Source organism: Sinocyclocheilus grahami, unplaced genomic scaffold (assembly GCF_001515645.1).
Source record: "Sinocyclocheilus grahami isolate Dianchi unplaced genomic scaffold, SAMN03320097.WGS_v1.1 scaffold302.1, whole genome shotgun sequence".
Lineage (NCBI taxonomy): Eukaryota > Metazoa > Chordata > Actinopteri > Cypriniformes > Cyprinidae > Sinocyclocheilus > Sinocyclocheilus grahami.
In genome coordinates this window covers 2198991-2214064 of record NW_015505481.1, presented here as the reverse complement: position 1 = coordinate 2214064, position 15074 = coordinate 2198991, and the positions used below count along the sequence as shown (strand labels likewise).

General features: G+C 37.1%; 1 protein-coding gene across 2 annotated transcripts; it reads right to left on the bottom strand.

Moving 5' to 3' along the window:
* Positions 1-5084: 5084 nt before the first annotated feature.
* On the bottom strand, positions 5085-14574 carry hrob (homologous recombination factor with OB-fold). 2 transcript variants are annotated; one of them, XM_016293461.1, is made up of 10 exons: positions 14364-14574; positions 14214-14267; positions 13062-13982; positions 12746-12829; positions 11693-11833; positions 11136-11244; positions 9251-9336; positions 8886-9005; positions 8433-8640; positions 5085-5340 (listed from the first exon to the last, which is right to left on the bottom strand). In XM_016293461.1, exons 1-10 carry the CDS (start codon positions 14373-14375, stop codon positions 5282-5284), a joined length of 1794 nt encoding a protein of 597 aa, XP_016148947.1. In that variant the 5' UTR covers positions 14376-14574; the 3' UTR covers positions 5085-5281. The 2 variants fall into 2 exon arrangements, with proteins under 2 accessions (XP_016148947.1, XP_016148948.1); XM_016293462.1 differs by having other exon boundaries at positions 11693-11830.
* Between the last annotated feature and the right edge of the window lie 500 nt (positions 14575-15074).

Here is a 15074-nt window from a genome sequence, read left to right as displayed (position 1 = left end):
GTTTGAGAGAGGCGGGGCATAGAGGACCTACAATAATGTACAGTATTTGAAAAATAATTAACATTAAAGCATGTCAACATATTCTGTTACACCAAATACACAAAATAATGATCATTAAAAAAGCATCATATGACCCCTTTAAAAATGATTAGACCAGAGTCCCATTTCATACTAAATAAAAATGTATCAGTAGCTTTCCCATCTCATATTTACCAGTAAATCTATTTTTCCCCCTTTGTATTAGCTTACCAAGTGACCCTGAACTAGCACCCATAAAAAAAAAAAGCAATGACGTTGCCATATGGGCCACAAAGAATGACAGCACATTGACACTACCCTTCACAATGTAACCTTGTGTTGATCTTCCTGATTTTCATTTCAATTCAAGTTTATTTGTATAGCGCTTTTCACAATACAAATCGTTGCAAAGCAGCTTTACAGAAAATTATGTTTCTACAATATATTTAGTAGCAGCTTGTCAGTGGTGACTATGTCAAATTGATGTACATGTACAGTAAAATTCAGTTAATGATGCAATCAGACAATGAACACTATTAACAGCAATGATTATATGTTGCAACCAAATTGTAGCAAAATTTTGTAGTTTTTTTTTTTTTTTTGAGATATTGAGATGATGTGGACACATGTACTCATGTGTGGATTTTGGCACATATTAAAATTCTAATAAAAAAGATCTTTGGCTATTCTGTTGGATCTCACTGATTTTTTTTTCAGCATCTTGCGCCACAAAAAAAAAATAAGTCAACTAGTTAAATGTAGATGTCACAACATCAGATTTTTCACTACAGGATTATCTTGTCTAAAAGAATTCACGATAATTATTTATTGCAGTATCTATAGAAATCTTGAAAAAAAATGCTGTCAGTCAAATACATCTGTTCTTAAATTTTGTGTTTTATTTATTTATTTTATTTCATTTTATTTTTTGGGTTATTTATTCTTGTCTTTTTTTTATATATTTATATCCGTATAGTTTTATTTCACTTCAGTAATGAATGATAACTTTCCTTGGCAAGCTGAAATAGAATATTTGTATTTATTTGGTTAACTATAACCCTTTTTGGTCTGTTATGGAAATAACATATAGGACTGAACAAATCATGTCAGGAAAAACAGAAGGGTATTGCTCTAGCAGATGATAGGCTAATTGTGACCGTTTCTCTGAGTTTGAAGACAGAAGCTGTATTCTTCACAGATACCTGTTCTTTTCAAGAAGTACAAAAGAACAGCAAGTTGACAGCAGGCAGGGTGACTCGCATCACTCTTAACCAGTGAACTGCACATCACAAGACCTGAAGTAAAAGTAGTGACAACAGACCTGTCTTGTTAAAATGATTTAGACCAGCAGATTAAATCTAGCTGCACAAAGACATAAATTCACAATTCAGCAGGGGGAATAAATAAATACAGGGTTTAAAAAAAAAACTTGGCACTTTCAAAAAGGCAAGATGGGGGTAAGGTCTTCTAATCAATGCTGAAGAGTTGGGTGATTGATCCTTCAAGTGTCTCCAACAATCAACGGCTTTTCAAACTGACAGAAGACCCGATACTGATTAAATCTGGCTTCCGTTCAAGTGTCAGTTAATTACTCGAGGCAAATTACTAAGAACTAAAGAAAAGGGATGGAACAGTGGTAACGTCTTTATGTACTGGAGCTAAAGACCTTGTGGAGGCACATTAGCCTCAGTAATGACTCGGTAAACACGCTTCAATCCGAGTCTAATCATTAGTGCGCATGTCGCCCCCTAGTGACTGATACACATCCTACAGCGCACATTAATATTTCAAATGTCTCTCTACTCTAGAAGAGATTATTAGGGTGATTCATCTGACAGAAGATAGACGAGCCAAGAGCGCTGAGGATAAGTGAACAAATCTCTAATTTTATAAAAGAAATGAAATAAATCGAAGTAATATGCCTATTTATCCCTTTAGTATAGAAATTAACATGGGGAAAGAGTCCAAATGAAAGGGAACATATTAGAAACGATGGCTGTAATTTCACATCCATATGCCATTCACAGCTCGTCTCGCACTGGAGGCACCGATATTGCTGACAGCTGGGCTTCCCGACTGTTAATGACTTAATGAAGCGAATAAGGCAAGGTCCCTGTGCCCCCTCGAGCTGCAGTAATGAGCAAAGTTTAAACATGGATTACTCCTCCTCTGGGCCCTGGATAAAACTCACATTCATTCTCCAAGTAACAAGAGACTGATCTGTGACATGCTGACAGATTAGATCAGATCCCCTCTTTGTTCTGAGCTCAATAGGAAAGCAGTGTCAAACTCAAGAACAGGGTTATTAATGGATGAAAATGCCTGTGAGAATTTCAGAGTTCAAATCAAAAAGCGGTTCAAGTTGCATTCAGCTGTTTAAAGATGACATCGCTTTTCATGAAACAAAGCTTCTGGAAGCAGATTAACAAAATACTAGTGCCGCCCACTAATATTGGCACCCTTGGGGAATATGAGCAAAGGTGGCTGTGACAATAAATCTGCATTGTTTATCCTTTTGATCTTTCATTCGAACAATTTACAAAATTCTAACCTTTCATTGAAGTAAAACAATGGAAAGTGGGGGGAAACTCACATTATGAAATAAATGTTATGTTTTTCTCTAGTTCACGTTAGCCACAGTTATAGGCACCCAATTATTGCAATGTCCTTTTCCCAAGATAACAGTTCTGAGTTTTCTCCTATAATGCCTGATGAGTTTGGAGAACACCTGAGAAAAGATCAGAGACCATTCCTTCATCCAGAGTCACTCCAGATCCTTCAGAATACCAGCTCCATGTTGGTGCTTCTTATCTTCAGTTCACCACACTCATTTTCTACAGGGTTCAGGTCAGGGATTCATTTTGTGATCAGTGGCCCATTTTTATGTTGATTTTGATGTTTGTTTTGGATCATTGTCTTGATGGAAGATCCAAACATGTTCCATTATAAGATTTCTTACAGAGGCAGTCAGGTTTAGATTTTTTATCTGTTGGTATTTGATAGAATCCATGATGCCATGCATCTGAACAAGACATCCAGGACCTCCGGCAGAAAAATAGGCTCACAGCATTAAAGATCCAGCAGTATATTTAACCGTGGACATGGGGTACTTTATATCCCGGTTTGCACCAAACCCATCTGGTGGGTTTGCTCCCAAAAAGCTCTTTTTTATGTTTCATCTGAACATAGAAGCCAGTGCCATTTGAAGTTCGTCGTGTCTGACAGCTGAATATGCTGCAGTTTGTTTTTGGATGAGCCAGGAGTTTTTTTTCTTGAAACCCATTTGAACAACATGTGGTGACGTAGGGGCTCTTTGATATTTATTTTTAGGTTTTCTGACCCCAAGACTCAACTACTATCTGCAATTCTTCAGCTGTGATCCTTGGAGAGTCTTTGGCCACTCAATCTCTTATATAGACACACGTCCTCTTCCACGCAGATTTGTAACATCTTTAGTTGATTGGAATTTCTTAAATATTGCCCTTTGCTCATATTTACCAAGGGTGCCAATATCAGTGGGCATCACTGTAAAAAATAACAACAAAAAAAGTAAATCTTATTACTAAAAAAGTTGTAAGATTTACTAAATTTGCACCTGCTAAATCACATATTACTGAAGATAGTGAGATATTGATCTAATGCAACTATACAATGTTTGATTTATAAGAAAAATATATGACATTGCCCCCATTAAGAACAATGTGCATTTATTTTAAAGTTGTAAGATATTTAGAAACGTATCTGCTGATACAGCAACCAATGTGTTATAGAATCACTCGCTCATTTAGTAATTGTATTTTGAGTTTGTTTGAATAATCCTAGTAAAAGAGATTCATTAAAAAGGTAAATGTATTCATGAACTATATACAAGCATATGAATATTTACATATTTAATTACCCATATTTTAATTGAAAACGTCATAATAGCAATACAATGAATGCAAATTCAATGATTTTACTCAAATAGCCTTTAATTAAGAAAAGGCGAAGATGTCTAAAATGTACATCTAACACATAATTATTGCATTATAACCCCATGAATTATAATAAGTATTACAACTAAAAATAATAACTACATGCCACTTGGGCCTTCTGCGCTAATTCTGGAGGAAGCATCTCACCCCAAGGGTCTATTATCTTTTTACTTTGAAATAAAAACACATTTTACTCCACAAATCGAAATGTGTGCACCAATCCTCTCATTAACAGATCAATTAACCTCAAAACTTTTTAGGCTGACTAAATCTCACAAATAATATTCAAATAAAATTAAAAATATATTTAAATTAAATCAAAATAGCATAGCCATTTATGAAAAGTGTTTAAATTCTGTACCATCTATGGTCAAGAGAAACTTCATATATATGGCTATAAGACCCCCAGCTACTGGATTTTACTCTCCTCTACCTCAAATAATAAGTTATGCATAGGGGACAGGAGTTTTAATATTTAATCAACTAATTATTCTACACAAGGTACGCCAGGGATGACTGAATAAGTAATTGCACCTTCATGACTTTATAATCACTCACAGTGAATAAACCTAATCTAGAAATCAATAATACACAGAGCGACATGCTGTTGAGACTGTGAGACCAAGACAGTACAGAGCAATTCATAAAATATGAAGATTAATCAAGACAGGTAAAAATGTAAATTGAAAAGATGGCGGTGAAAGACAAAGAAACAGGCAGGGACTTCCAATTATAATCAATGCAATGCTCAAATAATGTCAACCACTCAAGACGTCTTGCGGAAAGACATGGAAAAGCTTTTAAACAGCTTGAACAAACCCCATTATGCCAGCCACTCTGCTAGTGCATCAAAAATGACTAATTATGCCATTTGAGTCCTTTAAGGGGGAATCCAGCTGGCAAACTGTAGCCTTATTGGCTGATTTAAATTCACAAGGAAAGCTTGCCAAAAAACCCCACATCAGATTACTGGTTAATTTCAGCATGAAATTAACATTGATGTGTACAGACATGTTTCTTCAACCCATCTAAGACTAGCTACAAAAGCATGTGGCATTTGTCAGCAAGACTCAATAAGTGAACATCATTTATGGGTCTCATCGGGTATTTATTCTTTCAATCTATGCATGAGACAAGTGATTCACGTACATATTTACAAAGGTTTACACAAAAACTAAAAAGTATTCTGGGTAGCAGGTGTTGCTTGTTCATTAGTGTGTATGGTGATAATATGTATTAATATGAGACAGGCTCTACAACTATACTTTGTATTTAAAGTGGCCTTGTGATTAATGTAATCCGTCATATGCATCCACAGGTAACTCCCCGAGCAGCTCATCAAGGTCATCTTAAAAGAAACATTCACAAACACAGGTTAATACTTAAATGCACACTCTTCACAATTCAAAAAACACCAAAGCATCTGAAAATTAAAAAGCTACATTTTTCTTTCCCATTTGAACAGATTAATTTAGCACAGCATACCACCCACTGTCTGGAACACAAATGATTACTTGTTGAAATTTAATAGAGTCTAGTGAATTGTCTGATAAAAGCCATTAGGATAATTGCATTATTCTTATCTGAAAATCTCAAATAAAGCGCAAGCGATGTTAAAAAAAAAATAAATAAATTCATGAATGTAAAAGAATCCAGCTTAGGGGTGTGCGATAAGCAAACATTTATCACAAATCATGATACGCTCAAAATGTTGGCTGATTTATAAATCACATCAGCTCCTTCTAGGCCTGACAGAGCCTAAGGTTCTAAGGTTATAGATACTACAGTAAACCCATGGTCAAGTTTTGTAAGGATACTAATGTAGATTTAGAAGCTTTCTTATTATTACCGCTTTGTGTGACCCTTCTTGTTTTCTTCCTCGGTGCAGTTTAGTACATCAAATCAGTTAAATATGGTTTAAATTAGCTTAAGAATCGAGTCATTTAGGGGTCAGAAAATTGTTTGTAACAATTTTGTGCCAAATTCAAATGGGTCTGGGCAAATGGGCAAAAGTATCCATTTAGCCTTGCCTAGATCTATTTCAACAAAGGTTTTTCTAACTTCATACCTGATGCTTTTAACATGCAAATGATGCGGTTCATGAAACTATAAAACGGTTCGTTCTGGTTCTCTATTTTAAATGGTCAAGTGGCACTTCAGGAGTACGGTCATTGGGCCTCATTTACGAAACGAACGTACGACAGAAAATTGGGCGTACGGTCGTTTCAACGCAAAACTTGAAATTTATCAATATGGACGTGAGCGGTGGCTACGATGAAATCTCACGTCTGGTCTCAGCTCGTGTACGCAAGTTTTTGAGTTACCTGAACTTGCGCGCAGCGTAGTTATTATGGTGGAGAATTCTAGAATGACAGCATTTTGTTCATTTTTATTTTCCTGACCGTCAAATGAAGCTCATTAGACGATCATTATCCAGTAAAATTAGAATGTCTGTATTTTTGGGGGGGGGGGGGGGGGAAAAAGGCGCGTCTTTATTTGATTAAATCCATCTGATCACACGGGCGCCTCACGCACACACAAACAACATTAGTTCTACCATTGCCTGACATTTCAGCTATTCATCATAAAACTAAAATGCAGTCAACCAAACATAGGCCTAAAAGTTACACTGATTATTTTAAAAAAGGTCCGCTGTAAAATCACCGTGCAGTGCCCAAACAAACATTTTTGCGCATGTGAAGGATTTTACACGGATATTAGAACATGAGTGAAGCATATGTTTAGGCTACATAATAAATAATAGTTATGCAAACAAATGTTACAAATATGGCAAACATGGAAACGTTTGGATTCTTGTGGTATGAGACAGGCTTGTGAGCCCAATGCGGTTTCAGTTTTGCTTTACATTTGTATGCTGTTTATAATGAATGCCACTATAGCCCAATTAGATTTATTTTATAGTTGAATATATAATTTTATAACTATTTATTTTTCATTCTTGTTCTGTTCTGAATACCGTTAAATTTAAAATATTTGTTGTAGAGTGAAGGGAACTAAATAGGCTGTTTATATTTACGAGTATTTTAATATACATATAAATTACATAAATTAATGTAGCCTAATAGTTTGCAATTACAAGGTTAACAGGTATTTTTGGAGTAAGATCAATTTCTCTTTGACGAGATTACTTCCTCTTTTTGGCCGGGTTTCGTTTCTGCGTGTCGTAAACTCTAGGGGCGAGGCTTCTAAACCAGGGTGTTTTTAGGGGCATGATATTCAAATGACGATTGTTTTCTGCCGCCACATTTATCAACGCGCGATCATTCCTACGATGAGATTGGCAGCATACGAATGTTTCATGAATCACACGTGAACTCTGTCGTAAGTTGATTTGTGCGCACGGATCTGCACTCGTTTCTACGTTAGATTGATAAATGAGGCCCATTATGTCTATTTTTTTTCTGTTCCAGGCCAGACCAGAGTATATGAGTGTAGAAGTTGTCCCAAAAACACGATTAGGCAACTATGGTCTCAAGTTCCATCGAAATCATATTCCAATGAACATTTGCAAACAGCATTGCAACTCTTTTTTGAAAAGATTGTTTGAAACTCTCTCTCTCTTTCTCACCTGTGGTCAAATAGAAGCATAGCAAACAAACTATAATAATCGGACATTCTCAAATTGATTCTCAAATACTCCACCACCCGTAAGTGATGTCCAATATTGTTAAACCAACATGGCTCAAATGATGTTGGAACATCCATGTGAATAGCTAGTTATTTTCTCCAATTATGCATCATACTATGATGGTTAGGTAGCAAATCATGTTGCTGTATGGGAAACAAACCCCAGAGCAGGTTTTGCTTGGCAGTGGGAATGGAATACATGAAGCAACGAGTATATACAGAACACTTAGGGTGTTTACACTTGGCAGGTTTGGTTCAATTAAAACTAACTCTGGTGTGGTTAGTTTAAATAAGTGTGAATGCTGCCATTCAAACTTTGGTGCGCACTAAACAATCGGACAGAGACCAATCTTTTCAGGGGGTCTCGGTCCACTTCCAAATCAACACTGGTGCAGGTTGAACAATACGGGCTATGAACAGAAAAGGAACATAAGATATCAAAATGAACCAAAATAATGATGTGATGTTAGGGAGTTCCTGCTGCCAGTTTGCAAAATATGTCATAAACACTGTCCAATCAGTTTGTGATCATATCTATTTGTCTTTTGCTTTGTATCTTTAGGTTTGTTGTGAAACACAACAGTGAGAACGCCAAGCGAACCAGGACTAACTGTAACATTTTATTTTTTGGACCGAACCAAACATACAACCTTAGAGCAAGAAAAAGAAATCTGTCAGTCCACTCACATACTCCGTTCCACACCAGCTTTTGGCCAGTACATCGCTTTGAGACTAAAACAGCACACTTGCTTGTGTGATATTGCTTAACTGATGATACTCCAACATACACACCTGTGTCCCATGCTGTGTCTCCTGTTGGTCCGGACACTGTAGGTGCTTGACAGAGCTCATTAGAGACAGCTGCAGCATCTAAACCATCAGGAGGCCGAATTTCACTGAGGAACACATTTTCACTGTCGTCTTCGTCATCAAAGTGGAGCTCCATCAGAGACACCGGGCCCCCTGCAGACCTTGTGGATTCACTACGCAATGTAAGCTCCTGCATGTGCATGCAACAACCAGGGTGGAATGAACACAAAACAAAAAAAACAAAAAGACAACACCACAAATTATTTAAGGAATATTTTGGAAAGAAAGCATCTCCTGAGGACAGGTAATTCACAGACAAACAAGCAAAATGCTGGAGGCCACCATATCAGGCTCATTAAACACCTGAAGAAAGGCTTTAGAAAATAAAAACTACAGAAAAGTAAAAAAGAAACTGGAGAACAAAAGGTGACTAACCAGTGGAGAGTGAGATGGCTGGGAGTTGTGGAAGACCCCATCAGGTGGGTATATCCTGAGAAGGTTATTGGGTGTGACGTTTAGGTAGTGATTTCGGTGTGATGGTGAAAACACACCCACCTTTAAAAGTAATGAGAATTATGTGGACTTCTTGCCTCATTATTCAATAGAAACAAAGTAGAGGGCTGGGAATCATAGAGAAGAGTGAAGGATCTGGATCTGTAAATATATTTAAGGACTATCTTGTTATGCCCACATAAGCACCACAGCTCTGCATGAGCCATCTGTTAAGCCATGGCACGGAGTAATCTAAAGTGTATATTATTTCCTGTGATAGTCTATAATGAGGTCTGAAATATAGTTACTTGTTTGAGTAGTAACACAGCTCCTGTCTTGAGCTCTCCCAGTCTTTCCTCTACCAGGCGACGATGAACCGTGCCCTGCATCTCACCTTCACAGGGCAAAAGAAAAAACAGAAAAAGAGAAGTCAAAAAAGACTTCTGAAAATAAGAGTGCAATCAGACCAAGAACACCAGCTCAGTCAGTGACCTCCTGATTTCACAGTCACTGTGATTGTGTGCGTGTACCTGTTTTTCTGTTCTGGTGGGGACTTAAACCTGAATACACACAGACTCATGGGGACTCGTGTCATTGTGGGGACCTAAATTGAGGTCCCCACGGGTAAACAAGCTAATAAATCACACAAAATGAAGTTTTTTGAAAATCTAAAAATGCACAATTTCCTGTTAAGGGGTAGGGTTGGTGTAGGGCAATAGAATATATGGTCTGTACAGTATAAAAACCATTACGCCTATGGAGAGTCCCCACAAGGATAGCAAACCAGACGTGTGTGTGTGTGTGTGTGTGTGTGTGTGTGTGTGTGTGTGTGTGTGTGTGTGAGTGAGTGAGTGAGTGAGTGAGTGAGGGAGTGAGAGAGTATGGTGTGTGTGTGTGTGTGTGTGTGAGTGAGTGAGTGAGTGAGTGAGTGAGTGAGTGAGTGAGTATGGGATAAATATGGTGACCCATACCACAATGGAGAAACATTTTCTAAATACTTAAGCAACAAAATGCTTAAGGCGATTTTTTCAAAAAATAATGTGCGATTAGTTAATTTTTTTTTTAAATCGATTGACAGCACTAATATATATATATATACTCAAAAGTTTGGGATCAGTAAGATTTTTCATGTTTTTTTAATGGAGTCTCTTGTGCTCATCAAGGCTGTATTTATTTGATCAAAAATACAGAAAAAGAAAATTAATATTGTGATATATTATTTCAATTTCTAATATTGGTTTTCTGTTTTAATACACTTTAAAATATAATTTATTCCTGTGATGGCAAAGCTGAATTTTCAGCATCATTACTCCAGTCTTCAGTGTCACATGATCCTTCAGAAATCATTCTAATATGCTGATTTGTTATCAGCTGTGTTTTTATTTTTTTTTTACATACTGGTAAAAAATTTATAGCCTGAATGCACTGCAAGTCGCTTTGGATAAAAGTGTCTGCTAAATCCATAAATTATTAATTAAATAAAATTATCATAATTAATTAATTAATTATTATTATTACTTTTTTCTGTGCACAGATACATCTGTAGAATACTTAAAAAAAATAAAAAATAAAAAAAATAAATTGACTGATTCCAAAATTTTGAACGGTAGTGTATATTGTAACACAAGATTTCCATTTTGAATGCTGTTTTTTTTTTAATATTTTCATAAAATAATGCTGAAAAAAGTATCACAGGTTCCTAAAAACATGAAGCAGCACAACTGTTTCCAACATTGATAATAAAGCAGCATATTAGAATGATTTCTGAAGGATAACGTGACTGAAGACTGGAGTAATGATGCTGAAAATTCAGCTTTGCCATCACAGGAATAAATTATATTTTAAAGTATATTCAAATAGAAACTTATTTTAAATTGCAATAATATTTCACAAAATAACTTGTTTTTGATCAAATAAATACAGCCTTGATGAGCAGAAGAATCTTCTGTAAAAAATATTAAAAAATCTTACCGATCCCAAACGTTTGAACGGTAGTATATATTACTACAGTTATTACAGCATAAAGTGCTAAATAAATGGTTTAAAAAGCACCCTAGCCTCATGAAGTTGGATGAGAAAAAGAGTGAAAAGAGAGAAAAAGAGCAAAATGGTGGTGACTTTGAAGCAGCTAAAATATAGTTTTCATTTTGTTTAGTCACTGCCTGGTGGTGTATATGCCCTAATTATTAGTACCTGTGGGATCTCTGAAGACGGCCTTCGCATCTGCATGTGTGTGTGTGATACTCTTCAAGACGACAGCCATATTAGGGACCTTATTCTTAGCTAGCTGCCTGAGAGCAGCCTGGAGTGAGAAAGCGATGTCACAAATAAGCACCAAAGAAAAACAAGAGAATAAGAGAAAAGAAAAAGCATAAGTTACAGCACAGCCTCAAAGCCATTGGTAATGAATCAAGTGAAAAGCTAATCAGCATTTGTCAGCCTAATGAATATTTAACACACGTGTACCATTAGCAGAGGATCGTTATGACACACTGGGCAAAACACATTAAAATTACATTAATAATCACTTTAAGGTGACTGATGACAACAGTGATTATGTTTGTGTTAATCATTTGGGGAGCCAAGACTCCTCATTTGTACTGACTATAGCCATGGACTTCCACTTTAGGCGTAAATAAAAGAAATACAAATATTTATTGTACAAATCTGGATAAAAACGAAGAAATCTGCAGACTAACAAAGTTCTATCCTTAACAATATTTTTAGCACAAACAATCAAATAAGCTCACCTTGCGGAGTACCATGACAACACTGTAAGTGTGCAGAAAGCAAGAAGGGTTCTTCTCGTCCAATCCCATCTCAGTCTTCATCACTGCCCACGGACCCCTGCTGAACTCCTCTTCCTCACTCATCTGAGAGCTGGAAACCTGCTGTGAAAAATGGACACCATTTCTGATGACTGCAAGTTTTTGAGTATGTGTGAGAGAAAGTGGACCTGTGAGCGATTCCACACAACTGCAAAAAGTGTAAAAAAAAAAAAAGAAAAAGAAAAGGATTCACAATATTTTGATACCACATCAGATTTTTCACATTTTGGTATCAGCTGAGATTGGATATTTAATAATTGTTGATGCACATTTTTCCCATTTTTACATATTGAGCGTGCCATCATTTAACACTAACCAATTTAATAACACTACTAAATATAATACTTAGAAAATATTTAAATAAATATCCATTTTATAATGGTGTGATGCATAAAAATTCACCTGTAGCATTTAAAATGACTGATTTAATTTAATTTTTTAAATCAGCCACAACAGGTGCAAACATTAATACTTCACTTTTAAGTAATGTTTATTTATATAAATTTGGTTCTCCTTACATTGGGAATGCATTTTATTTCAGTACTATTTATATACTATTTTATATTTACATATTGAAATAGCTTTTAAATTTTTATACATGGTTTTCACTTTAATTTTAGTTTAGGTTTTAGTCATTCTGTTATATGCTTTTATCATTTTTATGTATTTTTAGCTTCAATTTATTTTTATTTCACTTGTACAGTAGTTATAGTAATATAAAGGTAGCGTAGGCGATTTCGGAAAGGCTAGTGATAGCAAACTAGCCTTGAAAACAAGATCCCCACCCTCCCTTCAAATCACTCTGCAAAGCCACGCCTCCCCTAAAACTCCAGAGAGCTCCAGAGTTATTTCATCTAGTTGGCAAGACAACATTTCTAATTTTTGTTTACGTTTCTTAAGCCCTTTTTAATCTAACAGTTATATATTTTTTTCCAACTACAAAAAATGATTTTTAGTTTAGCACAATTTACATACATCACTTCTTAGCCGAGCAACAGCTCCATGTGCAGGCGTCTGAGGAACTGCCACAACAATGTCATCAAGACTCTGTCCACTTGCCTACAAGACAACAAACAGAAATTAAACCATGCAAGTGAAAATAAATCAGAAATACCATTAGTCAAGTCATTTGAAAGCTGTGGAAACTTCCAGATTGCAGGGTACAGAACAATAATAAACATCAACAACAGGTAATAAAGAGAAACAGCCTTGCAGTACATTAAATAACAGTTCGGAGCTGTACATATTGTGTAACATTAACAATAATAAGCTAAAATAGCGCTTGGATGACCTGCAGTGGTAGTGCTCCTGCCGGGCCAGGAAAACGACGTGCTTTGGCTGGCATCATGCGGCTCTGTGGTCTCTGAGGTGTCTTATTGGCTGCAGACACCAGCTGGACCAGGTGATTGGTCAGGACAGGCGTGTTGAGAGCACGAGGCGTAAATGTGGAAGAGGACTCAGTAGTAGAAGACACAGAGTGGAAAAGAGACCCTCGGGGCTGCAGGGGGGTCCTCGGTGTCGAAGCGCCCCTCTGGCACTGAGGCGACACTAATGGAGGCCTGGGAGTCACAGCTCTGGGGAATCGCGAGGCTGGTGTAGCGGGACCATGCATGTGATCTGCATTCCGCAAAGGAGTAGATGGATACATGGGGCCTTGGATGGTGGACACGAATGAGGTGTTGACTAAGGGCCGTGTAATTGACACTGAGGAGGTAGCGCTGAAGCTCCCATGAGAAGACACTTGTGGTGCTGACGGCCTCATGCGTTTAGCAGGTGAAATGTTGTCCAGGGGTGCAGCTGGATTATTTTGTGGCTCAGAAACCATCTGAGGAATGCTATCCAGTTCCTCCAGATCCACATCCCAGTCGTCAAAGTCATCCTGAGGAGGGAGGTCTCTCTGCGGGACTCTAAGAGATGCTGGGGGTGGAGGGTTTATTGGGTTAGAGAAAGGTTGCAGGGATGACACCGGCGCTCTGAGAGAAGAAATGGAGGCAGAGATTGACTGATGGCAAGGCATAGAGAGATCTGGTAGGGCACTGATAGTGCCACATGCTGGGGTACGAGGAGTCTGAACAGAACCAGATTCAGAGGTATTTTTCCCAGGGCCTGATGACCAGCTAACAGAGCTCTGCTGTACAAGCGAGGATTCAGATGAGGGTGCTACAGAAGATGCATGCTCTGATGGACGCGTCCAATCAGCTTCAAGCAAATCCTACAGATGAAAAATTATGAATGACATGATAACCAAGCAAAGGTGTGCGTGAGTTGTCATATGTAAATAAAACTTCTAAAAGGCAGAACACACCGAAATATAAGTTATAGTCCGACATATTATTTCGAAGCACATTATAAAGCGTACAGTTAACGTGCAAGTGGCGTTACTCAACTATACTAACAGGCTTTAAAATGCATTTTAAAACTTTAAGTAAGCTACATTCCAAACCTCATCATCAAACTCCTCTCCAACGGTGAACAAGCCCTTCCATTTACTACAAGCCTGTATCAACAAACAATAAATATCACCATCATTAATAATAATCAGTTTACATAGTTGTTAGTTAACAAATTAGCTAGCTGTTTGTATATAGCTTACCGTGGCTGTCATGTCTGTTCAGTAAATAAGAGCAGATATATAACGCGACAAGCATCGACCGTTAATGTAAGCAACTATCAGTTGAAAGTGTCGTTCTCGTTTGATATGCAGACATTGAAAAACACCGAACATAGATCGCATAAACTCCGATTTTTACACCTTCGCGCCGCCACGTTCAACGCGCACGGCGTGCGTGACGTGTTACGTAACGTCGCCGCGCTCAGCACTAGTGAGTGACGCAGCGCCATCTGCTGGATGTGTCTGAGTTTGAGTTTGGGGTAATGGTACAGTATAGTGTGCCGAGGGGAAAAAGAGTCTTTAATTTAGTCGAGACTATAGGCAAAGGCGATTAAGATATTACTTTAATTTACACTTTTTGCTAATAGCACCTAATACTAAATGGTTAACGGCTAAATGGTGCTGAATATTGGGATCATAACACCTAGTCCTATTATGCAAACTAAGCAAATAGCATCTATTTTCTACCTCACCCAGTTCAAATTGTATCTGCCTTTTATTACAGTAGCTGCTGCCGATAAAGCTTAATGGATTTTACCACGTAAAGCACTCATATGTGAGGATATGCAGATATTTCTAAATGTGTAAGCGAGTCTCTCGATAGCGACAGGGAAGTATAAAATAAAAACTATAAATTATGTGGCTAGCAAAGTTAAATTATTCATGAACATTAAATGAATTAAACATCAGTCT

Excerpts from the sequence above, each read along its gene's own strand:
- hrob (XM_016293461.1), bottom strand. Across the intron at positions 13,983-14,213 it reads GAGAGGAGTTTGATGATGAG|GATTTGCTTGAAGCTGATTG; the intron begins GTTTGGAATGTA and ends TTTCATCTGTAG. Across the intron at positions 9,006-9,250 it reads CTGTGTTACTACTCAAACAA|GTGGGTGTGTTTTCACCATC; the intron begins GTAACTATATTT and ends TTACTTTTAAAG.